Source organism: Myotis yumanensis, unplaced genomic scaffold (assembly GCF_028538775.1).
Source record: "Myotis yumanensis isolate MYYU_CA2020_CCGP unplaced genomic scaffold, mMyoYum1.0.hap1 SCAF_7, whole genome shotgun sequence".
NCBI lineage: Eukaryota > Metazoa > Chordata > Mammalia > Chiroptera > Vespertilionidae > Myotis > Myotis yumanensis.
In genome coordinates, this window is record NW_027223758.1 from 63,624,678 (window position 1) to 63,651,209 (window position 26,532).

The 26,532-nt window shown below is 44.1% G+C and overlaps 1 protein-coding gene across 1 annotated transcript in view; it reads left to right on the forward strand.

The window, feature by feature from the left end:
• IMPA2 (inositol monophosphatase 2) overlaps positions 1-12,483 on the forward strand; it is a 41,665-nt gene extending 29,182 nt beyond the window's left edge. The window contains exons 5-8 of the mRNA XM_070420685.1: positions 1,342-1,450; positions 9,635-9,743; positions 10,477-10,628; positions 11,908-12,483. Coding sequence (XP_070276786.1) covers positions 1,342-1,450; positions 9,635-9,743; positions 10,477-10,628; positions 11,908-12,023 — 486 coding nt within the window. The 3' untranslated portion in view covers positions 12,024-12,483. The remainder of the gene's footprint in view (positions 1-1,341; positions 1,451-9,634; positions 9,744-10,476; positions 10,629-11,907) is intronic.
• Positions 12,484-26,532: the final 14,049 nt, after the last annotated feature.

Sequence of the window (26,532 nt, forward strand, 5' to 3'; positions counted from 1 at the left end):
TACAGTCAGATTTAAATAAGACCGGGGCTGTGTTCTTCAAAAGCAGCCCTCCTTTGGAACACCATTTTTTTCATCTTAATCCTCCGAGTTAGCATAGCTTCCCTGGCGTGGAAACGGGGGGGAACTTACACCCATGTAAAAGCACTTAAGTTGAAGATAAACAAGATTTTCAATATCAACATTTGGGTAAGGAGTTACTTACTCACTTGTCTCTATTGAATGTGGCCACTGAACCGAGTAGGGTGTTGAGCAATCACCTCAGGGAGGGCAAGGTGCTTCGTGCTGGCAAGGTTGCCACTGGCGAGGCCCACACCCCGTGATGGGTCTGGCGTGTGTGACTGCGCACAGGTGGCCTGGGCTTGTAGTGGAGGGCCCTCTCCCTCCCCGTTCCCTGTTTGCCCCAGGGGTGCAGGGCCCCCACCACAGGCTCCCCAAGTCCAGCCCCGTTCGAAGACCGACCTAAATCTGGGAAGCCCTTTAAAGGCAGGGTAGTGGAGCGGGGAGCATGTGAGGATTGCTGGAAGGCTGGAGCCCTCGGTAAGCGATGAGGCACGTCTGTCTTCCTGGGACCGCCCTTGGGTTCTGTGATTCTGTTGGCGTTACAGATGCATTCTTCATTCTTCATTCTTCACACATCAGCAGTTTTGAGGGTTACTTGTGGTTTGATTAGAGTCACAAGTAATCTCCCACCATCCCCAGGGGAGAAAACGCCTTTCTAAAGAATTCAGCTTTTTCAATGACTTTCAGGTACTAATCCTTCATTATGATGTTAAGGTTTAATATCGTTTTTTTAGTTTTAGTATATATATATATATATATATAGAGAGAGAGAGAGAGAGAGAGAGAGAGAGAGAGAGAGAAGAAGAAGAAGAAGAAGAAGAAGGAGGAGGAGGAGGAGGAGGAGGAGGAGGAGGAGGAGGAGGAGGAGGAGGACGAGGAGGGGGACGAGGAGGAGGAGGAAAAGGGAGAAAGAGATAAGAGAATTATTATTGATTGGCTGCCTCCTGCATGTCCCCTACTGGGGATCAAGCCCGCAACCTGGGCATGTGCCCTTGACCAGAATCGAACCTGGGACCCTTCAGTCCACAGGCTGACACTTAATCCACTGAGCCAAACCAGCCAGGGCGGTATATTTTTAAATGTAGTAATTTTTTAAAAGAAAGCCTGCTTCCAAGCAGGTCTAGTTTTGAACCTAGGTGCTGCTTTTTAATTCCCTTTTGGAAAGTATTTTCTAGCACATCGTCATTGCATTCGTCAGAACACTTAGAACGCCTTCGCCTTTGAGTTGCTGTGCTGTTTTCTGTCTGCATTAGGTGAACTTGTTTTCTGCCCTGCCCGCAGCTTGAGTTTGGAGTGATTTACCACTGCACAGAGGAGCGGCTGTACACGGGCCGGAGGGGCCGGGGCGCCTTCTGCAATGGCCAGCGGCTGCAGGTCTCCGGGGAGACAGGTGGGCCTCCGCGGCATGTCTCAGTTCCCTTCGGACGGAGACATGTCAATGGAAAATGCCTGGGACGGTGGTGGACATCTCCTGCCGAGAGCTCAATCGCTTCTGAGGGACGCCGTGTCCCTGATGAACTGGAAACTGAGCCAGTTCTGTATCTCAATGTTTTTGTGAATGTGGCCAGGAGCTTGAAATAGTCTCATTCTATTTTGTACTCACATCTTTCATCCTGAATGCTTAGAGACACCCTCGTTAGTTATGAGTGGGTCTCTAGCAGTCCAATGCCTTGGGCAGAGCCAGAAGCATGCTCGGGTGCATGTCAGCCATCATATGCCACCTGGCTGTGGACTGAGTGGAGCTGGCTTCAGTTTCTGAGGGAAGTTGTGTGCGTAAGTGATGTTTTCACTCACCACAGATGTTCCCCTGTCATTGTTACTCCTCAAGCAGAACCTCGAGGGCACCCAGCTCTCATTCAGGGACTGCGTTATAATTAATCTGCATGTTACCACATATCAAGCACAATATGCTGCTTTAGATGTTTTGCTGACTCTTTTTGGCCTTTCTCTCTGATTAAACTGTGATATTTTAGCATTTTGTAGGACAGATACTGTCGGGGAGAAAATTGCAAGACAAGGAAAGAGCTGAGCCTGAGGCTAGGAGCAGGTGGATTAGGAGCGGACTTTAAAGGGTCCATGATGGAGAGAGCACAGTTCCTGCTCACTTCTCACTCACGCGTTCTGCAGCAGGACAGCATAAGGTGCCCCCACCCCCGACCCTCCGTTATTCCATTTGCCCGTCAGGGCTTCAGTTTATGGCGCCCACACTCCTCCTCTGAGCTCCCTCTCCCTCCTCACTGCCTCCTTTCTCTACCCTTTTCCACCTTCTCTTAAAAATGTCTTTCCTTGTGCCCTTTCTCCATTGTCTCTATTATTCTGCCTTTATTCCTCCTTGGATGACACCTGTGTGCCCAGATGGCCTCAGAGGCACTGAGAGGACCAAGAGGTACCCTGCCCTCTAGTAAGGAAGTGAGGCTCTCCAGCGTGGTCCACGACGAGCCGGTGAGGGCAGCGTCCCCTGCGTTGTTAATTTCTTGCATTTGGTTTTCTACAGCCAAAGGTGTTGACCAGGTGCCAGGAGGTGTTTGCTTCGGCACAGACTCCTCCTCACGGTGCCAGGGCCCCTGAGCAGCTGGTCTGTTGGGGAGGTGACCTGTCGTTGTGTGAAGGACAGGCTGGAGCAGGACTGCCTTGGGGAGTCTGAGGAGGCTCCCCCCCGGGGGGGGGCCCATGGGAGTCACGAGCGCACCCAGGGTGAGGGGTCGGGGAGCCGGTCACAAGAGGCTCAGACCGGCAGGGGCAGCAGGACACACTAACCGGTCACCGCCTGAGTGCCAGCCCCGCCCCATGCCTCCCTCTCCCAGAAATGTTTTGTTTGGCTGAGTGAAAAGTGGCGATAATTACAGCCACACATGCCAAGAGGCAACACTCAAGCTGAATTGTGTAACTCAGTAGTGAGAAAGCATGTTATTAAACACGCTTATGTGACCTTTGCTCTACATTTTATTTGATTATCTAACACTCCACTCCATTCACACACACTCGGCCTCCTGGTCGGCTGCCTGCGTCGCTCCGTAGTGCCGCGTCCTCAGTGGGGCTCTCAGGCCATGGCCCAGCCCTGCCCATCCCTCCCAGTGGGCAGGGGCTTAGGGTCACACTGTATTTGGCCCATCATAGGCCCTTCGGTCCCAGACTGCCCACCGCTCACTGTCATAAGCCCTCCTTGGCTGCACACATGTTCCAAAGCTCTTTTGTGATTTTTTTTTCCAAAAAAAATTCTGATTTATAAAGTCTAGTGTGTGTGTCAACTTGGTCGTTTTCTGTTTGATGGACGACGAGGTTTCTATGGGAGGGGATGGAGTGTACGCTCCAGCAGCACTGTCTTAGGTGTTGTGCAGGCCTGGTTTCACATCCTGAATCATGTATAAAGTGGAGTGATGATGATGAAAACTTGGAAGGTTAAAGAAAATTATAGCCGTGGCTGGTTTGGCTCAGTGGATAGAGCATCAGCCTGCGGACTCAAGGGTCCCAGGTTCGATTCCGGTCAAGGGCATGTACCTTGGTTGTGGGCACATCCCCAGTAGGGAGTGTGCAGGAGGCGGCTGATCAATGTTTCTCTCTCATTGATGTTTCTAACTCTCTATCTGTAAAAAATCAATAAAATATTTTTTTTAAATGGTGGAAGGATATGCTTTACCAAGATTAAAAAAGAAAATTATATATAGAAAGCACTCAGCAAAGTCCCTGGCACGTAGTACCCCAAAATAAGAGTCATTATCAAAGGAGAAACTTGAATCTTCACACAAGATCAGTTATAGCCCGTTGCTGAAATAGATGCATTTCTGAAGGAAACAGCCATTAAAACAACCTCACTTAACTTTCCCCCTGTGCTTTCTTTGCCTTCTCTTTTTCAATTCCTATTAAACCTTTCTGGAATGTCTTCAATTCACAAAAACAAAAAAGCTACACTGGTTAGGGGTAAAGGATTAAAGGCCAGAATTTTATTAGTAGCTTTTTTCTTCAAATTGTACCAGGCAAAATTTCAAACATGTGCAGAGCAGACAGAAAAAGTACAATGAACCCACATGATCCACCACACAACTCCAATATTGCCAACTCATGGCCAGTTCTGCTTCATCCCACACCCCCACCCAACTCCCAGCACCCCAGCAACTCCCTGATTCAAATCCCAGACGTGACAGCACTTTCTAGCCAGTATATCAGAATGACTCTCTAAAACATATAGACAGTTCATTGAAAAACATAATCACAATACCAATCTCACCCCCTTCTGAAATCATAAGCTATCTAGTCAGGGTTCAAATTTCCACTTTTCTCATCTATGGAAAAGGGCCTTTTGGAGCCACAATCTGGAGTCTAGAGGTCGTTGTAGATCCTGGATCTGTGTTTTCAGTGGACAGAGCTAGGGAATGAGTTGTTTTGTAATACGAAATTCATCATGAGTCCATACTGATGTGCCCCATTCAAATTCATGACTACATGGTTCTCTAACTCTTCTATGTATGTCTACTCGACCCCATGCTGAAAACCCTAGTGCACAGTGATACCAGGAATTTAACACTATCATGCAATCCTTGTTCGCTTTATCCCACAACACACACATACCAGTTTCAGAAAAATAATACTAGCCCTTCTATTAACAAATGATTCCCGAGCCTGGCCGATGTGCTCAAAGTTTAGTTTCTATCCTTCCTTGTCCTTTTTACCCTATAGATAACCAGTAAAAAAATTTAAGTTTATTGCCCCATTGTTTATTTTGGTATGTTATTAAAAACAAGCAGCTGTTTTATTTGCTTTGATTCTGTTTCCATATAATTTCTGGTATTTAGAAAGGTTTATATGATTATTCTAATAATTCTCTTTATATTAAAGTTTTTATATAATATTCCTAGTCCTCTCTTTTTGGGGTTGTTGTCTGTTAATTTCTCTATTATCAATAAGGCAAATAATGTCTTAGTATTATAATGAAATTTGTTTTAACTTCACAGATTTCTAAAAGAAACACAGGGGCCACACTTGAGAACTACTCCAATTGATTTCTCAGGAAGGACTATGGGAACAATATTCCAGGAGTTCTTACATGTTCATAAGTTTATCAGTGGCCGTTATACTTGAAAATCCATTTTCTGGTAGTAAAACACATGGCTCCCATTTTCTTGTGTTGAATGCCTTAAATTGTCTCCATCGTCTTCTAGCATAAGCACATTACTGAGAAGTCTGAAGATAGTTTTTCTTTCCCTTATAAGGACTTTCGTTTTTCACTTGAATGCCCAACATATGATATTTTGTCTTTATAGTACAGTAATTTTAATAAAGCGTTGTTTCTTCTGAGTCTGTTTTTCTAGGTACATGGAATGCCCTTTCACTATATAATTTCAAGTCCTTTTTAAAGAAACCATCAAAATTATCTTGAATTATAGTTTTAAGCATTTTTTTTTTAATATATTTTATTGATTTTTTACAGAGAGGAAGGGAGAGAGAGAGTTAGAAACATCAATGAGAGAGAAACATTGATCAGCTGCCTCCTGCACATCTCCTACTGGGGGTGTGCCCGCAACCCAGGTACATGCCCTTGACCGGAATCGAACCCGGGACCATTCAGTCCGCAGGCCGACGCTCTATCCACTGAGCCAAACCGGTTTCGGCTAAGCATTTTTTTATTTCCCAATTCAGTTGCTTTTCTTTCTTTCTTTCTTCCTTTTTTTTTTTTTTTTTTTTTTTTTTTTTGTCTTCAGGGTCTCTTATTATATGTATATTGGGTCTTCTCTGCTTGTCTTTATGTCATTTTCTTTTGAATCCTTTTTACCTTTCCACCAACTTTTAAAATCTCTTTTTCATTCTTTATTTTTTGTAAAGCATGATACATTGTATTTATTCATTCTCTATTTCTTTAGTTTTATCTTCTCATCTGAAATGTTTTCTGATTCTTTCCTAAGTTATATCCCCTCTACTTTTGAGTTATGCTGTTCTTTCATATATTCTTTATTTCTTTTTTAAATTTTTATTTTTCAATTACAGTTGATACTCAATATTAAATTTTTATTTTTTTTTACATAAAGCTATTTTTGTTTGTGGGCACATCTTTCTGACATTCTTTGATTGACTGGAGAGATGTCTTTCTGCCCTGATTCTTTTTCCTTATGACAATGACAGTTGTGTGTGGGATTCAACCATGATTCGTTTACTTTTACTTTGTTCTACTAGAAATCTGTATTCCTGAACTCAGGGAGAGGGAGCGTGTCAAGATAGTTTTTGTATTTTCACAGCTCTAGAGCTCCCTCTTCTGTTTTTGTGACCTGTTAAAAAACATTGGCCTTGTTCTTAGATTTTTTTTTTTTTTTGGGTGAGGTGTGGGGGACTCTGTTTCCCTCCTTCACTGTTATCTGGATCATCTTTTTTCTTTGCCTCTATTATCCTATCTAGTGAGTTTGGAGTTCACATATATTTCTACTCAGAACCTGCCCTACCAGGCCCTGGTTATAAGAGGTCATAGAGCTGATTGGCTCCCTACCTTCAGACTTTCTCCCACATCCTGTACCAGGGACTCATGAATTGATGTGTGACAGCTCCTCTCACATTGGCCCAAGCTGGCTTCCAGTGAGTGGCTGTTGGTGACTTTGAGGTTCTCCTGTTCTCAGGTCTAGTAGGTGCTCAGTGCTTCTCTCTTCCTCCTGGTGTTGCGATGCCACAAGGTCTTATAGCTGCTGGAGATTTGCTCTATCCATTGTATTTTGGGGTTTGGATATACCTTGACAATATAGTTTTTTTGCATTTTTTTGTTTATGTGTTGTTTGTTTTTATTTTGGTAAATGCTGTCTATAGTTTTGTTTTCACTCTGCTAGTTGTTCTGTCTGTTTTTATCAGAGAGGGGTTGTAGAGATTAAAATCTTTGTGGTTGTTGCATAGATTTCCAATTCTAAACAATACTTTTTATTTCCAAATTACTTATTTGTGTTTTGTTTGCTTTTTACTTGTTTGTTTTTAAAAAATAATTTATTGAGGTGAAAGTCAAATAACATAAAATTAACCATTTTAAAGTGAACAGTTCAGTGGCAGTACATTCGCAGTGCTGCGCATTTGCACTCTCCAAGGTAAATCCTGTACCCATTAAGCACTCTCTCCCCCACACCTCCTCTGCTCACCTCCACCCCCAACCACCAATCTTCATTCTTAGTACTTATGTTTCTAACTTAAATAAAGTTAAATATTATTTTCATGTGAATAGCTCATAGTGGTCTATAAGAGGCCTGAGAGAATTAGGACATGTATTAAAAACACATGCTCGTGTAAGTGTTGTTTCAGGAATTCTACATTCAGCAAAACCAGCCAGAGCCCAGAGAGGATATTTTCCAGACTTAAAGCGCAGGCGCCTCATTCTCCATGAGTACATATTTCAATGTATACACACAACTTGCTTCTCTTGCCTTTAAATTATAGAATTTATCTTAAGACAAGTACTCTTTGATACTCTGGGTATTTTTAACTTTGCTCCACTAGAAAAGGGTTTCACACTGTCAGAAGTCATGAACTATATTTTTTCACCCTAAATAAAATCTGTTTTTTGAAAGATTATACAGTGATGCCCTACTTAAAATCTATTAGGTGTTTTTTTAATTGGGGTAAAATATATAACATAAAATTAGCCATTGTAGCCATTTATAAGTGTATAATTTAGTGGTATTAATTAAATTCACAATGTTGTGCAACCATTACCACTATCTGTTCCCAAAACTTTTATCACTACAACTAGAAACCCTGTACCCATTAAGTTGTAGCTCTCCATTCCCAACACACACACACCCATGAAGACACAGAATATTTTAAATTAAAAATGTAATTAGCATTGATTAAAAACTAAAATATAAATATTGGATAAATGGTAATAAAATTCAAAAATCATAGTACTTTAGATAAGTAGGACTAATCATAATATAAGAAGATATTAAGTAGAAGGGACTTGTAATTTTTACCATTTTCCTTACCTAGGACCAAATGAAACAGTAGAGAGCATTTTGCCTGTAGGTGGCAGCACTCAGACTTCCTTTTTACTCCTCGTGATTTCATTTGGGAAAAAATATATTAGCAAGAGTGAGAAAGAATAGATACATTGCAGCTAGAAGAGGTACAGAAATATCTTTTTCTCTGGGGTCTCTTTTTTAAAAAATATATTTTATTGATTTTTCACAGAGAGGAAGGGAGAGAGATAGAGAGTTAGAAGCATCGATGAGAGAGAAACATCAATCAGCTGCCTCCTGCACATCTCCCACTGGGGATGTGCCCACAACCCAGGTACATGCCCTTGACCGGAATTGAACCTGGGACCTTTCAGTCCGCAGGCCGACGCTCTATCCACTGAGCCAAACCGGTTTCGGCCAGAAATATCTTTTTACAAATTTAAAACTATGGAAAGAAACCCCTTCTTTCACGTATCACCAGGCAAGCTTGAGTTTAAGTCTGGGCCTTACCACTTAAGGGCTACCTAACCTCATGCAGGTCCCTTCTCTAAGCTTGGTCTCCCAGCTGTGAACAAGGACAGTGAGACAGCGAATGTGACGGAGGACGGAGCGCACACATGGAAGTGTCTGGAAGAGAGTAAGACGTGAGCGATTGCTGTGCCCACACTGTGCTTAGTTTCCCTTGGGAAATAGCCCAAGGACACTTAGTTTGAAAATCCCTGCTTTTCCTCACCAGCCCTGCAGTGGGGTATCTGCTTGTCGAGGCTGACACTCGAGGACGTTCCTCTCCATTCACCCTACAGCCAGGCCCTCCTTCTGATAAGGACATAGTAGTCACATCTTATGAACCTGAGTAAAAGTGGGTACTTATCTCCCTATGGAAATTGATTATCTGGCTTCCTAATTCCTGGGGGGAAATCTTCCGTGTCTTTCTTAATTATCAAAATCTAAAATATGCACACTCTTTCATTCTGAAATCCCACTGTTTTATTTTTTCAGAAATTCCACTTCTATTAATCTATCCTTAAAAACAGCCTGGTTGGTATGGCTGAGTGGTTGAGGGTCGACCTATCAACCAGGAGGTCATGGTTTGATTCCTGGTCAGGGCACATGCCCAGGTGGCAAGCTCGATCCCCAGTAGGGGACGTGCAGGAGGCAGCCGATTGATGATTCTCTCTCATCATTGACATTTCTGTCCCTTCCTCCTCTGAAATCAATATTTTTAAAAAAGGTTTAAAGATGTTTGATTGATGAGGCATTTGTTTCCCTTCAAACATGGGTGGTCCCAGTTTGGAGTCATTTTGTTTTATTTATAATTGAATGATGATGATTTTCCTAAGACACCAAACTCTTCAAGTTTTCACACTAACCATTTTTGAAAAGAGAGAACTTAAATATCTCCTTCTGAAATCTGAATCAGAAAGCAGCTTTAAAGGAATGATGATGAAATCGAGTGTGAATTTTGTTTCTCTCTTTACTATGTCCTTACTTTTCAGCATAGCTATTAGAAAAATCTTATAGCATTAACCACTCAAAAGAGACTCATTCTAGAAGGAACAGGAGTCTGATATTTGAAGTTCACGTCAGGAAACGCCCCGGCTCTTCTGTTAGAACCAAGACTTGATTTTTCTGATGACGGGACGTTCTTTCTATTGCAGATCTTTCCAAGGCCTTGGTTCTAACAGAAATCGGTCCCAAGCGTGACCCCGCTACTCTGAAACTGTTCCTGAGCAACATGGAGAGGCTACTCCACGCCAAGGCTCACGGGTACGACTTCAGACCCCGGAGTACCTGGGGCCACGGAGGAAGGTGCCAAACACACAGTCTCGCTACAGACTCCCCGGGGACTGAGAGGAAGAAAGATCCTGTGACAGGAACACACACCGCGGTGCCGAGGCCCAGGGCGGCCGCTGGTGCTGCCCCGTCCAGTGTGGGGGCTCACGCAGCAGCTGGTAGGGGACGGACAGGGGACCTTCGTTCCTTTCTGAGCAACTTTGAGAAGCCCAGGAACCGATCGCAGCCACGGCCACCCAACCCGCCAGTCCTGTGGTGCTTAGGCCCCTGCCTAACTGATGTTCCTACAGTAAACACTTCGGAAAATAAATCCGAGTCCCATTGAATCCTCTGCATCTCCCATCCTCCCTCTAGGTCTGTGCTGTAGCTATGGCCACATGAGGTGATTTAAACATGTACAGAGTGAACAGTTGAGCTGTTTAGGTGTGCCAGCCGCATGTCCAGTGTGCGACAGGCACAGGTGGCTCGAGCTACCAGAGTGCAGAAGGTACCTGTCGCCGCAGAAAGCTCTGCTGGACAGCACTGCACGGCCCTCTAGACTTTGAGCTTAGAGCTTGTGGGAGAAGCCCGGTGGCTCCTCCTGAACGCCTGGGAGTGCTCACAGCGGGCGTGACTGGGTGAAGTAGGCGTGAGCACGGTGTAAGAGCAGTCTGATTGTGCCCGGTGCCGCTCACACGTGTGTGACTGCTCCTTCCCTCTCCTCCAGGGTCCGGGTGATCGGGAGCTCCACCCTGGCGCTCTGCCTCCTGGCCTCGGGGGCTGCGGACGCCTATTACCAGTTTGGCCTGCACTGCTGGGACCTGGCCGCCGCCACCGTCATCATCAGGGAAGCAGGAGGCATCGTGATGGACACCTCAGGTGGGCCCCTCTCACCCCGGGCTGGCACCAGTCCCCAGGGGTGCGACGCGGAGACTAGCCTGAGGGACCCCTCCAGACCGAGCGTCCCTCACTCCTCGCAGTCTCTGCTGACGAGAGGGCCTTGGGAAAGCAGTGGTCCCACCCTTCCCGCCCTTCCCGCCCTCCTACTCTGCCGCAAGGCGTGGAAATAGAGCCGAGGGTCAGACTATGGCCAGTGGGAGCAGCACCACCACTTCCCGTTTCCACACCATTTGACAGTTTTCTAAGCACACAATCTGGTGAGACTGACAGAATGGGCATCATGCTCCCCGGCTGGCGAAGAGGAGGCTGGCACCCCACAGCCTGTGGCTCAGCAGCGTACTGCGCGGGTGCCTGTGAGGTTCTAGAATGGATCCGAAGGTGCCTGTTAGTTCCGCTTCAAGGTTATCACATCCCAGGACTGAGCCCACTGGGCACATCCGACTCCGCTTAGCATCCCTGCCCCTGTTATGCTCAGGCAGACAGCTCGTCTGACATTCAGGGGTAACCAGTCGGGCTGGGTGAGTCCTATCGGATCCCATTCTCTCCTAGCTTTTGAGTCCCGAGCTTGTTGGCACAAATACTGGGGCTCCCTTTTCAACTATTGGGTATGTACAGGGGTCTTTTGTCATTTGATTTCTACTTCTTTCCCCTTTAAAGGCTTTAATTGAGCTACCAGAAAAGTATAAAAGTGGAGAGGTATCAGCCTTAGACGGCAAGGCCAGGCAGACCAGTTTCAGATGAAAAAAGAGTCCGACCTGGATTTAACCACGTGAGCACACGTGTGTGCGCGGAGGGCTCCAGCAAGGCCACTAGTCCTGTTCATGCCCCCAGAAGGGCACAGGGCTTCACCGTCCGCCCCAGCCGCCTGGTCCCCACAGCAGCCATGGGTTGCCAGTCAGAAAGACCAACTCATGGGTCCCGACTGCCTCCCGTGCAGCTAGAGACTGAGGGCTGCTCTCTCCTGTCCTGGTCTCACCAGTCACTGGACTCTCAGTCCTGAATGTTGGGCCTCAAACTGCATCCTCCCAGCACAGCCTCCAGATGGCATTGGTCTGTGGCCCCTCCACTGCACTCCCTGGGGTGGTGTTGATGCTGAAAGGCGTCCCCCTCTCTCTGACTAGACCAACTATTAGGTCCAGCCTCGAGCACAGCCTGGGGGCTTTGTTTTTCTCGGAATGTGCACGTGTGCCCGGGCTGCGTTGTCATCCAGGACTGTTCTGCCCTCTCCATAACCCACGTGGTCTCTCTCTGTCCTCAGGTGGACCTCTCGACCTCATGTCCTGCAGAGTGGTTGCTGCGGGCACCCAAGAAATGGCTACGCTCATAGCTCAGGCCTTACAAACAATTAACTATGGACGGGACGATGAGAAGTGATGAGAAGTGAAAGGGAGCAGAGACGAGAAATGCGCCCCCGGGACTGGCTCTTCCTGGGAATGCTGCAGCGGCAGCCGATCCCTGGGGGGGACCACCTTGAGCAGCCCGCACTTGCATCAAGTTCCTGCGCTCCTAACCACCCAAAGAGAAGTGTTCTGCTAACGTGTGTGGCTCTCTGGTTAAATCCACGTCTTTCACTGGGATTTGGTGTTTAGCTGGTTTCTTTCTTTAATCTCATGTCACTTTTTTCAGGTTAGTACAGGTCCTTCTATCAGGGCCAAAACCCAAATCTCATGATATACATATTGATAATTCAGTCTTGATTCTCCCTCCTACCCAACCCCCCAAATGCAAATCTCAGGTAATATGGCTTTAGAACTGCTGATAAAGCGGACTTGTTCTCAGGCCCCCCCACCCCATGGTACTTCAGAATGCAATAAATCCAAATAATGGCACTCTACTTATCTGCTTCCCTTCATAAGTGTCGCCTGTTCCCCAATCAACACACAAAATCCGCAGCTGTAGATGCCTTTAAGACTCTACTGATGACTATTAGGAGAATAATCCCAAGTGTCAGGAGTATTCTCCTTAGCCAGGGTCCCCATGAATGCACCGGATGAGGTGTCAACCTGTTTTAGCCAAGTAGCTTGCTTGTTAATATCTTATAATTGAGTTTCTGCAGTGCCAGGGGTGTTGATCCAGGTTGACTCCTCTTTGTTCAGCCAACAAGTAACCTAGTGCCTTTCTATCACCTAAAACCGCCTTCACAGGAGAGCCGGGGGCTTCTGTTGTGCAGCTGTGGCTTTAGCAGTGGACTCAGAAGTGGCTGCCAGAGTTAAGGATAAGTTTCTGATCACGTATTTGTTTGGACTAACTCCAAGCCAAGGAAGAAGGGACCGTCCAAATGTCACCTATCTGCTGGTAAACTTAGACTTCCGCTGGTCGCGTGGATTCAGGGAGGGGACCACTGTCCAGTCTGAGGGACTGTGAAGGGACAGCGGAACAGTAAACACAGCAGGAGCACATTGTTCTTGCATCCTCCGCTGTCCAGACAATGAGTTGCCCAAGCATGGAGGCCGTTGACAAAACCTCCACATGAAAAGGAGTAGCCAGAAGTGTTCCTAGGGCTCCCTAATAAATGTTACCATTTACGGACCCACTGGGTGGTGCAGAGGTGTTAGCATCGTTCAACAAACACTCAAATGCTGCATTATTACATACTGAAGGACCACCTAAATGTGTGGGGCTGACACAGCCGATGAATGCTCTGCAGTGTCATAGATATTTACACTGGCTGCTCTGGATATATATGGATCGGTTTCCCACCCCAGTGTTGGGTTAAATTGAGGCAAGGAAGAGGGGTATGTGGGTTTAGTGTTTTTATAAAAGGGGCTCATGAACAATGTAGGCAGACAGCGGCATTTGGGATTCCAGTGAAATTATTTTTAGGATGCGTGAGGGGTCTCTTCCTTCATGTACGTTTTGGTTTAACGTGACAAATCCTGTCGTTAGTTAAGCTTCCTGCAGCAGCTATTATTTGTGAAATCTTAATTATAGTGTTGTTTTCCATGTAGTAATAGAAAGAAAAAAGCAGATAGCAAATAGGAAGGATTAAGGGTTCCTATTGGAGAGGAAGATGTTGATCCATGATCTTGGAAGAACAGTCTGCTTCAGGATATCATCTGCCTCAGAGAGGAACCTCACTGGTCAATTTTAACTTTAGATCTCGGGCTGGTATGCAGTTCAAGAGTCTGGAGGAACTTTTTTCAGCTAACATCTGTGGCCCAAGGTTCAATCCCTGAAGTTTGGCTGCTATCTGGGTAGTGAGGAGAACCTGGTCTTTGTTCCTTCCAACGAGATTCAAGGGCAGTCTTTTTTTTTTTTAATATATTTTTATAGATTCAGAGAGGAAGGGAGAGGGAGAGAGAGAGAAACATCCATGATGAGAGAGAACCATGGATCAGCTGCCTCCTGCATGCCCCGCACTGGGGATCAAGCCCGCAACCTGGGCATGTGCCCTGACCGGAATCGAACCTGTGACCTCCTGGTTCATAGGTCGACGCTCAACCACTGAGCCATGCTGGCCAGGCAAGGGGCAGTCTTTCTTAGGTGCTATTTCCAGAAGACCCACTCTCCCGGTTCTAAGTTGTGGAAGGTCCAACCTTCTGTAGGAGGGTCATGGAAAGCTTCCTTTACCTGATGAAAAGACACTTTGGCATAATGCATTAAAGCTTTAAATATTGAGTCATATCAGAATTTATGAGTGCAGTAGGCACATATGGTTCTTTCAAAGGTATCAGTCTTCCTGTTACTATTTCATAAGGTGATAATTTATACTTTCCCATAGGTGTTGTTCTAATTGCCATCAAAAACCAGTGGTAGGAGTTTTGGCCAGGGCAATCCAGTTGATTCTGTGAATCTAGCTAGCTTTAGTTTTACATTGCCATTTGTCTGCTTGACATTACCAGGTGACTGAGGGTGGACGGTAAGGATGATGATAATGCCATTGTGTCAGCAGCGCCTTATTTAATTGTTTAGTTATTTATCTGGTGAAATGAGTTCCCCTATCACTGGAGATTTCTCTGGGGATAGCCCGTAAAGGAAATATTTCCTAAAAGTTTCTCAACCATGGTTGTGGTGTCAGCCTTTCTGCATGGGACGGCTTCAGTGCAGAAACATTGATAATCCATTGCAGAGGCAATTAAATGAAACCCATTTTTAAGTGTTCAGATAGCCCAGTAGGTGGTGGGAATACTCTATCTAATACCTTAATGGTCTTTCTATTAATGGTCTTTCCATTATGAGTTTGACAAATCAGATATTGGTCATAAACCAATTTTGCAACCTTGGAGCAGTCACTCTACCAATATTTTTCATAATTTGGGTCACTTTATCTGTGCCACAATGAATTGCAGAATATAGAGCTTTTATTCATGGCATTTTCAAGGACTTGGCAAGAACCAGGGGACTACCTGGGCCCTCAGTGAATCTTCATTTAATATTAAATTTGCACACTTGTTGGTGCTAACACTGTTCCAGCCCAGGTGCCTGATTTTGTTTTTTATATAAATTATAAATAGTTTGGCTAGACTCAATCTTACAGAATTCATTCAAGTTCATATTGGGACCATCTTAGTGCTGGCTGATTTACCAGGGAAGTCTGCTAAAGCATTTCCTTGATACTCAGGTTCTATTAGCTTCAGTTTTGGTGATTACAGTTCACTTAGGTGATAGGATGTCAGAGAACAATTCCTTTACTTGGAATCCATTGATGATTGGATTTCCAGTAGAAGTGAGGAACTCTTTCTATTTCTATAACATATCAAAGGCATATGTGCTATCAGTATAAATGTTTACTGATTTCCCTTGGGATAGCTGACAAGCCTGAGCAAGAGCATGTAGTTCTGGTTGAGTAGACTTCAGTTGGGGAAAGATTCTAATAGTTCATATGAACTTGTCACAGCACATCCTGCTTGATACTTCCCTTCTACATTCTTAGCATAGGACCCATCAACAATGCGTATCAAATCTGGGTGTTCTAACGGTGTGTCCTGTGAGTGCGAGGGATCAACCACTGTGACACCACACCTGTACAATCATAACAATCTATGCCATCGTCAGGCAAGGGTAGTACGGTTACAGGGTTGAGCAAGTTGCAGTACTTAACATGGAGATTAAAGATGAAAGGAGAAGGATCTCAGAAGACGTTAGTTTACTTGCTGAAAAATGTCAGGTCTGATCAGAGTTTAATAGACTCTCAATAGCATGAGGTACGTGTAAGTACAAGTCATATTCAATACCCACCTGAATGCCCACTGACTGCTGCAGAAGAAAGCACAGGCAAGGGTAGTACGGTTACAGGGTTGAGCAAGTTGCAGTACTTAACATGGAGATTAAAGATGAAAGGAGAAGGATCTCAGAAGACGTTAGTTTACTTGCTGAAAAATGTCAGGTCTGATCAGAGTTTAATAGACTCTCAATAGCATGAGGTACGTGTAAGTACAAGTCATATTCAATACCCACCTGAATGCCCACCGACTGCTGCAGAAGAAAGCACTGGCTTCAGGGACAACACGCCCAATTCGAACGATTCCAACACAAGCTTCCTCCTGCCCGGCCTCAGGTGCCGCCCTGGACACTGCGGGTGCCGCCCTCCCAAGGTCGTTGAGGGGACTCGGTGTATATGAGAGCCGACTGCCCATGATGCTCCGTGTGCACCAGCTCACCCCCAGCTTCCAAAACTATCAGAGCTGCCCTCGGACGACTTTAAAGCAGGATCACGTGCGTGCCCAGCAGCAAGTCATGGCTCCAAGTGCAGGGCACGTTCAGTTCGCTTTGTTAAATGGGTGCTCAACAGCTGCTTAAGGAATAGAGCCAATTGGACCAGCTAGACTTGCAGCAGTTCTCAACCTGTGGGTCGTGACCCCTTTGGCGGTCGAACGACCCTTTCACAGGGGTCGCCTAAGACCATCCTGCATATCAGATATTTACATTACGATTCATAACAGTAGCAACATTACAGTTATGAAGTAGCAACGAAAATAATTTTATGGTTGGGTCACAACATGAGGAACTATATTTAAAGGGCCAGAAGGTTGAGAACCACTGAGCTAGAGATTAGATACATTTTTTCTGAATTCTGTTTATGTGAAAATATGACAACATTAAAAGAATGTTTCGTTTCCCCATTAATCCCAGCAGTCTGGTACCTACTCCTCAGTCTTTGTCACTGGAAAGTGCTCCAGCTCCAGCGGCCCTACATCTAGAGCTCTGAATGGGGCAGCATTCTGCCTAAAAAAATAATCAGCAATTTGGTGAAGCCTGAACATAAATGTTTATACTCTCATTTAAGAAATACATACATTGCCAGGCCAGTGTGGCTCAGTGTTGAGCATCAACCTATGAACCAGGAGGTAACAGTTTGATCCCCTGTTTGCAGGAGGCCGCCAATCAATGATTTTCTCTCATCATTGGTGTTTCTATCTCTCTCACTGAAATTAAGTAAAATATATTTAAAAATCCATACCATTTATGTTAAAAGTGCCATTAAACAAAATTTATACAGACAAAGCAATAAAATGATAACTCGAGCTATTTCTAGTGATGAAAGAAAACCCAGTCTCCTCAAAGATGACAGTGACTTGCCTTCGGAACTAGTCAGTAGCTTGGAAAGACCATGAGGACAGAGTGCTGGGGAGGGTTGGGGTTTCCTCCAGGGTTCCCGGTCAGACACTGGGCAAGCTCTATTTCTTCAAAGACAAAACTTACAAAATGTGATGAGACAGGGTGCACTGTAGAGTGGACTTACGGAGGCATGCACACATCCAGGGTACGTTAAAAACAAAAGGCATTTACTCTCACGGCTGGAAAACCCTCACCCCTTTCTCTCCCTGCCAGGAACTGTGGTGAGGCACGGCACTGCTTAGGTTCACAGACGAGGAATAGAATCTGGAAAGAGCCCAGACAGCTCCATGTCCTTAAATGATCTGCCCAAGACCATATGGCTACTTAGTTACAGCCAGGACTTGAACACACAACTAGAATTCTGACCTTGTCCAGTGTGTGCCCAGACTTCTGTACAACTTCCCTTGAATCTTTAAACATTAAAAACTTATGCCCAGTAATCCACATCAATGTTTTCTTTTTCACCTGAGGATATGCTCTTTATTGAGAAAGAAAGAGAGACATCAATTGATTGCCTCCCGACCGGGAAGCAAACCCAAAACCTTTCCATGCAGGGGACAATGTTCCAACCAATGGAGCCACACCGGCTAGGGGTTCATTGTTTTCAAAGTTGCAAATGTATGCCTAAAAGATATCAATTTATGTTCAAAATGACATAAATCTTATATTTTGGTATTGCTTTTCTTTAAGCTTCTATTTCTTCCTTCCTATATTGTAGGGTACACAGAAGGCTCTCTTTCACTTCATTTTAATGGTATCTTCATATCAGAAGTAGGTTCTCTTAAGGCCTTTGGGAACGCCATGTAATGATTTTTTAGTTAAATTTGAGATGTAAATTGGAGTTACACTTCTAGAAACTAACATGTACAATTTTGTGATGGTAAAGAGTATTATCAGTGAAGTAGTTCAAGGACAGGGACCATGGCTTTTATCTTTCCATCTTCCCAGAATACGAGGAAAAATCTCAATTCAACTCAAGTCAACATGCTAATAATCTTTTATTTAATACATCCCAAAACATCACTTACTAGCTGTGTGAGGCCTGGGGTAGGATCCTTGTATTCTCTGTGCCTCAGTCTCATCATCCTTAAAATAGGGAACAATAATACCTACTCCTAGGGTAAGGAGTAAAGGATATGGATATATATATATATATATATATATATATATATACACACACACACACATAAATATATATATGGCTCTTAGCTCTGTTCCTGCATATACCGAGGGCTCAGTTAAGAGTTTGTTATTATTTTCATAACTTGCTAGTCAGGTTCTGAGCTCAGTGCTGGACTTATTCATAATAAGACATGACTCCTGTCCTCAAGAAGTTTACAATTCGAAGCAAAGGGAGACAAATGTACACAAACAGGTGTCTAAGGTTATAAAAGACCAATGCCATAAAAACACAACAAAGAGCTGGGGGGTGACAAAGAGGGAGGGGAACTGCATTTGTCCGAGTGGGAGAAGAATGTATGGGAGAGGTTACATTGTGCTCGATCTTGAAGGATGAGTTAGGATTTGGACGGAGGAAGGGAAGTTTTCTTGGTGGAGGTGCATGAGCAATGGCGCTGAGCTAGCCTGATTGTGCAGTAAATTCAGCAGCAGCCAGTGGACAGCTTGGCTGGAGAGTGGGAGGCAGAGATGGGATCTGGGGCAGCAGCCAACCAGCGAACATCTGGTGAAGGCTTACCCAATGCCAGGCACAATGGCCTGGAAGAAGACCACGGGGCTAAGCCATATGGGATTTGTCTGACAGACAAGGAGGGGCCATCAAAGATATCTGAGCAGTTCCCTGTTTGCAGAAGGATGGTGCACACAGCAGGCTCTTGGTAAAGGCCTGTTAAAATAAATTGAACTGGGTGGTGGTAAAAACAGTGTATCTGGAGGCAAGTCCCAGACAGGTACAAAAGGATATGAAATAGCCCTGACCGGTTTGGCTCAGTGGATAGAGCGTCGGCCTGCAGACTGAAGGGTCCCAGGTTCAATTCCAGCCAAGGGCATGTACCTCGGTTGTGGGCACATCCCCAATAGGGGCTGTGCGGGAGGCAGCTGATTGATGTTTCTCTCTCATCGAAGTTTCTAACTCTCTATTCCTCTCCCTTCCTCTCTGTAAAAAATCAATAAAATACATATATTTTTTAAAAGGATATGAAATAGACATCCTAGTAATGGCATCGTCCAAATGTAGTTGATACCTAGAAGGAATGAGTAGGCACAATATTCAAGACGCATGACTTGTTTTAGAATCGATGAAAACTACGAGGACAGGCAGGGAAGCAGTTCCTCTCCATCCAGGACCCTGGCCCCACAAAGCTTGGACATAAGGAGCACAGAGCATCTGAGTGAAGGGTCTTACGCCCGAGGCAGTGGGGAGGAGGAGATTACCCCTGAGCCCGGACAGAAAGGGCCATCCTGGGCTGGAGGGATGTGCAGTCCACATTCCTGTCCAAGGATATGTGGGAAATCACGTTTACCTAGTGGAAGCCAAATCCCTAGCTTCCCAGCCAAACTGTGAGTGTGCCTGGAGCTGGGTTTGCGCTCTCCCGTGGACTGGAAGGGACTGTTCAGGGACACAGAAGCTGTAGCTGCGCTGGGCATGTGTGCAGGGCAGGCAAACAGGACATCATCACTACTACAGGCTCCCAAAGGACCCAGATGATTGGACTACAAACCACCACAATTTTGTCTCCTCCAGAGCTTTATAGAATGTACAGCTTGCAAAGCAACAGACGTAGGAAGTAAGCCAGTGCTCCCCAGTGGTGTCACCAGTTCACCTATTGACAGCTATGGGTGAAGAATCTTTGTGCAAACCATAGAGTGGAAAGACGGACCGATTCAAGGAAGAGAGGACAGCCGGCCAGAGAAAAACCAGCCAGTCACCTAGGGGTCTCAGCTCTCAGCTGGACACCTAAGCCTGTCAGTGTGCCCAAGAGAGTGTCCTACTTACTGCCACCTGGTGGCTGGTGACAGAACCAATCTCCCTGCGGGTTTCCTGCTGCCCTTCCTGATGGGGGTGGAGGGCCAGGCGAGGAGCCAAATGGGGCCAGGAGTCAGTGTTGTGTAAGGAAATTAGAGCTACTGCTCCTGAGGGTCCAGAGGGGCTTGTGCCTGGCACATACAAAGGTGACCTTTGCTATCTTTTGGCTTGAAATTACCTCCAAGTGTATTTCTACATTGCCTTCAAAGACACATTGTAGCCTTTGAGAAAAACATTTTGCTCACCCTGGGTCACTGTCATTTTCAGTGCTTGGCATGGGTGTCATACACACCCTGTTGCTGCACTGGTCTCTGAAAAACTTCCAGTCATCAGCAATGTCAAGGCAGGAAAGAAAAGGGGACAATAAAACAGTATGTGACCCTGCTGTTTTATTTTTAAAAAACACGATGCCAGCCGAAACCAGTTTGGCTCAGAGGATAGAGTGTTGGCCTGCTGACTGAAGGGTCCCGGGTTCGATTCCGGTCAAGGGCCTGTACCTGGGTTGCGGACACATCCCCAGTGGGAGATGTGCAGGAGGCAGCTGATCGATGTTTCTCTCTCATCGGTGTTTCTGGCTCTCTGTCCCTCTCCCTTCCTCTCTGTGGGAAATCAATAAAATATATTTAAAAATAAATAAATAAATAAATAAATAAAATAAAAATAAAAAACACGATGCCACATGTATACATCCGTGTTCATAGCAGCATTTATTCACAATAAGCAAGAAGTGGGAGCAACCCAAGGGTCCATTGATGGATGAATGGATAAAAAAAATATATGGTATATCCATACAATGAAATATGAATCAGCCATGAAAAGGAAGGAAATTCCAAAATCTGCTACATGGATGGATAAACCTTGAGGACATTACGCTAAGTAAAAGAAGCCAGTCACAAAAACACAAATACTGCATGCTTCTATTTATATGGGATAGGTAGACTGGTCAGATTCGCAAAGACAGAAAGTAGAATGGCGGTTGCCAAGGCCTGGGGTAGGTGTGGGGGTTCGGGGGGAGGATAAGAAATAATTGTTTAAAGGGTATAGAGATTCAGTTTGCAAGATGAAAAAGTTCTGGATATCCATTGCACAATAGTGTGAATATATCAACATTACTGAACTGTACACTTAAAATTGTTAAGATGGTAAATTTTATGTTATGTGTATTATTTACCACAATTAAAATATTTTAAAAATTATTTTTAAAAATATGCCTATTGGTCTGACTGTTCTCTCTTTTTTTTTTGCAGCATTGTTTATTTATTTTACATTTTTATATTCGTTTGTATTGGAGTATAGCTTACATACAATAAATTACATCATTTTTACGTGTTCAGTCCAGTGAGTTTTGACTACTTCAAACAGGACAGAAACATTTCTATGACCCTAGAGAGTTCCCTCGTGCCCCCTTCCTGACAGCAACTCCCTCCAGACAGTCACTTTCTGACTTCTATCACTATATATAGATATAGTATTTTTCATTGAGTTTATAATTATGTACAGTAAAGTACATAATTTGTAGGATACTGTTTATGAGTTTTAACAAATGTCTGTGCCATGTAACCAACACCCTAATCAAGATCTGGGTCTTCTCCATCACTCTAGAAAGCCCCCGTATCCCTCCCCAGTCGGTGGCCTCCCCTGTCTGAGGCAGCCACCCTTCTCATTTCTGTCCCCACAAATTGCTCCATCTCTTCTTGGACTTCACGTTAATGGAGTCCTGCAATATGTGCTTTTTAATGGCTGGTTTATTTCACTCAGCTGAATGCTTTTAAGATTCAACACATATCAGTACTTCATTCCTTTGGCAATATTGCATTGTATGAATACATCTATCACATTCTGTTTTTCTATTTTAGTGATGGATATTTGGGTTCTTTCCACTTTTTGCTATAGTAACAATGAATAGTCATGTACAGATTTTCTGTGTGAGCACATGTTTTCAATTCCTTTGAATATGTACCTAGACATGAAATTTCAGGGGCTATGGTAGCTCTATGTTTATTTTAGCTTTTGAGGAACCGCCAAACTGTTTTCCATTGCAACTATACCATTTTACATTGCCACCAGCAATGGAAGAAGGTTTCAATTTCTCCATATTCTCATCAACACCTATTATTTTCCATTGTTGGTTTTTGTTTTTCATATTATAGCCATCCTAGCTGGTGTGAGGGGGTACCTCATTGTAGTTTGATTTGCATTTCCCTAATGACTAATTATGTTGAGCATCTCTTCCTGTGCCAATTGGTCATTTGGACATCTTTTTTGGGGGGAAATGTCTATTTATATCCTTTGCCATTTTATTTATTTACTTATTTGTTTGTTTGTTTGTTTATTGTTAATCCTCACCTGAGGATATTTTTCCATGATTTTTTTTTAAATATATTTTATTGATTTTTTTACAGAGAGGAAGGGAGAGAGAGATAGAGAGTTAGAAACATCGATGAGAGAGAAACATCGACCAGCTGCCTCCTGCACATCTCCCACTGGGGATGTGCCCGCAACCCAGGTACATGCCCCCGACCGGAATCGAACCCGGGACCCTTCAGTCCGCAGGCCGACGCTCTATCCACTGAGCCAAACCGGTTTCGGCATTTTCCATGATTTTTAGAGAGAGTGGAAGGGAGGGGGAGAAACATCGATGTGAGAGAGACACATTGATTGGTTGCCTCCTGCACATGCCCCAACCAGGGCCAGGGATGGAGCCCTTGACCAGAGTTGAATTCAGGACCCTTCAGTTTATGGGCTGATGCTCTATCCACTGAACCAAACTGGCTAGGGCTATCCTTTGCCATTTTAAAATCAGGTAATTTTTATTGTTGAGTTGTCAGAGTTCTTCCTAGATATTCTGGATTCTAAACTCTTATCAGATATATGATTTACAAACATTTTCTCCTATTTTGTGAATTGTCTTTTCATTTTCCTTGTTAGTATTCTTTGACGCATTAAAATTTTTAATTTTGATGAAGTCCAGTGGAGTTCTTTCTTTCTTTATTAGGTTTCCTTAATCAGATTGAGTAAGTTCCCTTCCATTTCTAGTTTGTTGAGAGTCTTTATTATGAATGGGTGTTAAGTTTCCTCAAATTCTTTCTCTGCATTTACTAAAGTGACAGTGTGGTTTTTCCTCTTTAATCTGTCGGTATGGAGAATTGTCTTGATTAATTTTTAAATGTTGAGCTGCCTTGACCAGTAATGACTGGTAATACTGAGCACCTTGCATGGATTTACTGGCCATGTTTCGTGAAGTGACTGTTAGTGAAGTGACTGTTCAAGTCTCTTGTCCATTTTTATTTGGGTTGTTCATCTTTTTGTTGTTAATTTGCAGGAGTTCTCCAAATACTCTGGCTAAAAGTTCTTTGTCAGATATATTTTCTTCAAATATTTCCCCCAGTTGTAACTTGACTATCAATGTCTTTATTTTTTATTTTTATTTTTTTAAAATATATTTTATTGATTTTTTTTTTACAGAGAGGAAGGGAGAGGGATAGAGAGTTAGAAACATCGATGAGAGAGAAGCATCGATCAGCTGCCTCCTGCACACCCCCTACTGGGGATGTGCCTGCAACCAAGGTACATGCCCTTGACCGGAATCGAACCTGGGCCCCTTCAGTCCGCAGGCCGACGCTCTATCCACTGAGCCAAACCGGTTAGGGCATCTTTATTTTTTATTAATCTTAGAGAGAGGGAGGGAGGGAGGAAGAAAGAGAGAGAGAGAGAAACATTAATCGATAGCATCCCATAAGCCCAGCCTGGGGGTCAAACCCATGACCTCGGTATGTGCTCTGATGGGGAATTGAACCTGCTACATCTTGGCGCACAGGACAACCCTCCAACCAGCTGAGCCACACTGGCCAGGACGCCTATCGATTTCTTGAGATTATTGTTTGATAACTAGAGCATTTTTTAATTTAATGATGTCCAATTTATCAAATTTTGTTTTGCAATTCATGCTTTTTGTACCATGTCCAAGAAATCTTTGTCTGTCCTAAGGTTGCAAAGATTGTTTCCTTAGAAGCTGTATGGCTCAGACTCTTATGTTGAGATCTATGATCCATCTTGAATTAATTTTTGTAGATGAAGTGAGGTAGGGGCCAACATTTATTTTTTTTTCTATATAAATATCTAGCCGTTCCTGCCTCATTTGTTACAAAACACTTTTCTATCCCCATTGGATTGATTTGCCCCTTCAGTCGGTTTTACTTTCCTTTTAAGAATTCTCCATAATTATATCTGTATATTTTTACAGAAGCAACTAACAACTTTCTGAGCTAATTTTTAAAGAAATAACTGATCAATTAATATTTTGAATTGGTAATATATGTATGTGGCTTAAGTTAAAAGGTACAGCCCAGCCGGTTTGGCTCAGTGGTTGAGAGTCAATCTATGAACCAGGAGGTCACAGTTTGAATTCCGGTCAGGGCACATGCCAGGTTTGTGGGCTCCTTCTCCAGTAGGGGGCGTACAGGAGGCAGCCAATCAATGATTCTCTCTCATCATTGATGTTTCTATATCTCTCTCCCTCTCCTTTCCTCTCTGAAACCAATAAAAATATATTAAATTTGAAAAAAATAAGAAAGTATAGATTCAGTAAGATAATTTTATCTATAGACAACTTTTATTAGTGGGTTCCTGATTTCTTCTCTTCTTGGCAATTATCACCTATTCACATGATCCTGGGGATCCCACCACTACCTATTTGCTTTAATTATGAAATGAAAAGGTAGGAACTACCTGTTACTAGGGGCCAATCCCGGGTGTTATAAAATAATGAAGCAGCAAAGATCCAGGTGGCATTAATGCAATTTCTTTTTTATGAAAGCTGCCCTTTTTCTGAATTCTTGGCCTTTGAATCCAGACACATCATTTAACAAATGTGCTTACTAATTCGTAAAATGAGAGAGCTCGAAACACATGCTCCATTATTGCTCTACTATAAATCCTCCTGAAATGTCAAAACTTCACCCTTTTCACACAAGAACTTTCTGTTTGGTCCCAGAGCAGCAGTCAGTTGGGTTCGCCCCACCTATACAGGAAGAGTGGGTCCTGGGAACAGTACCCATCCCATAAGGTGCGGGAGCCCTGAGTCCTCAGAGCGAGGGTGCATCCCATCTGGCAGGGAACACGGTGAACATGCAGACCTCAGTGACCCCGGCCCCAAGGTCACTGTGCTCCATCCACCCGCTAAGACACTGTACCCGCCACAGACGAGGTTAGACTGGCTTCCCGTTAGGGCCATTCCAGCCCGAGGAGGAACATTCCCGCAGAGTGGAAGTGCAGGCGCCAGGGAGAACAGAAGAATGAGTTCGAGGCTGGAGGCAACAGAGGCCAAGGCCGCCGTCAGCACCAAGGAAGGTGCACCGGAGGGAAAGAAGGGGACAGTGGAGGGGAAGGAGCAAACATTTAGAACAGGGGTCCTCAAACTACGGCCCGCGGGCCACATGCAAATACAAATATTGTCTTTGTTCCCGTTTTGTTTTTTTACTTCAAAATAAGATATGTGCAGTGTGCATAGGAATTTGTTCATAGTTTTTTTTAAACTATAGTCCGGCCCTCCAACGGTCTGAGGGACAGTGAACTGAGCCCCTGTTTAAAAAGTTTGAGGACCCCTGATTTAGAACCACATGATCTGGTCGCCTGGACTGAGTCCCCCTGATGTTCCAGTTCCGTGTGAGAAACACGGAGTTAACAGATTAACTGAGAAGATAAAACACGCAAAAAATGATATTAGTATTTGCCAGAATAGATTCTCTGAGGTAGAATTAACAGAACAAAGCTAATGGCCATTTCTCCTGTGCGTGACACATACTCCTGATTTACTTTCCAAAGAGGTGGACAATTTATGCTCCCACCAGCAGTAAGAGTATGAATTCCTACTCTGTCCCACCCTCATCAGTATTGAGGGTTGTTTTTTTTTAATTCACTAAAGGCTAGGTCAGTGATGGCGAACCTATGACACGCGTGTCAGAGGTGACACGCGAACTCATTTTTTTGGTTGATTTTTCTTTGTTAAATGGCATTTAAATATATAAAATAAATATCAAAAATATAAGTCTTTGTTTTACTATGGTTGCAAATACCAAAAAATTTCTATATGTGACACGGCACCAGAGTTAAGTTAGGGTTTTTCAAAATGCTGACACGCCGAGCTCAAAAGGTTTGCCATCACTGGGCTAGGCAAACGGTGGCATCGGGTGCTGTTTTGATTTCTATTCCTTAGCAAGCTGGGACATGTTCTCAAGGCTATTTCTCACGAGCCACTTGTTTTTCCATTTTTGAAAACTATTTTTGTATTTTTTGATAAAGGTAAGTTCCAAATAAGTTTTGAAGGAAGCATAAAGGACAGCT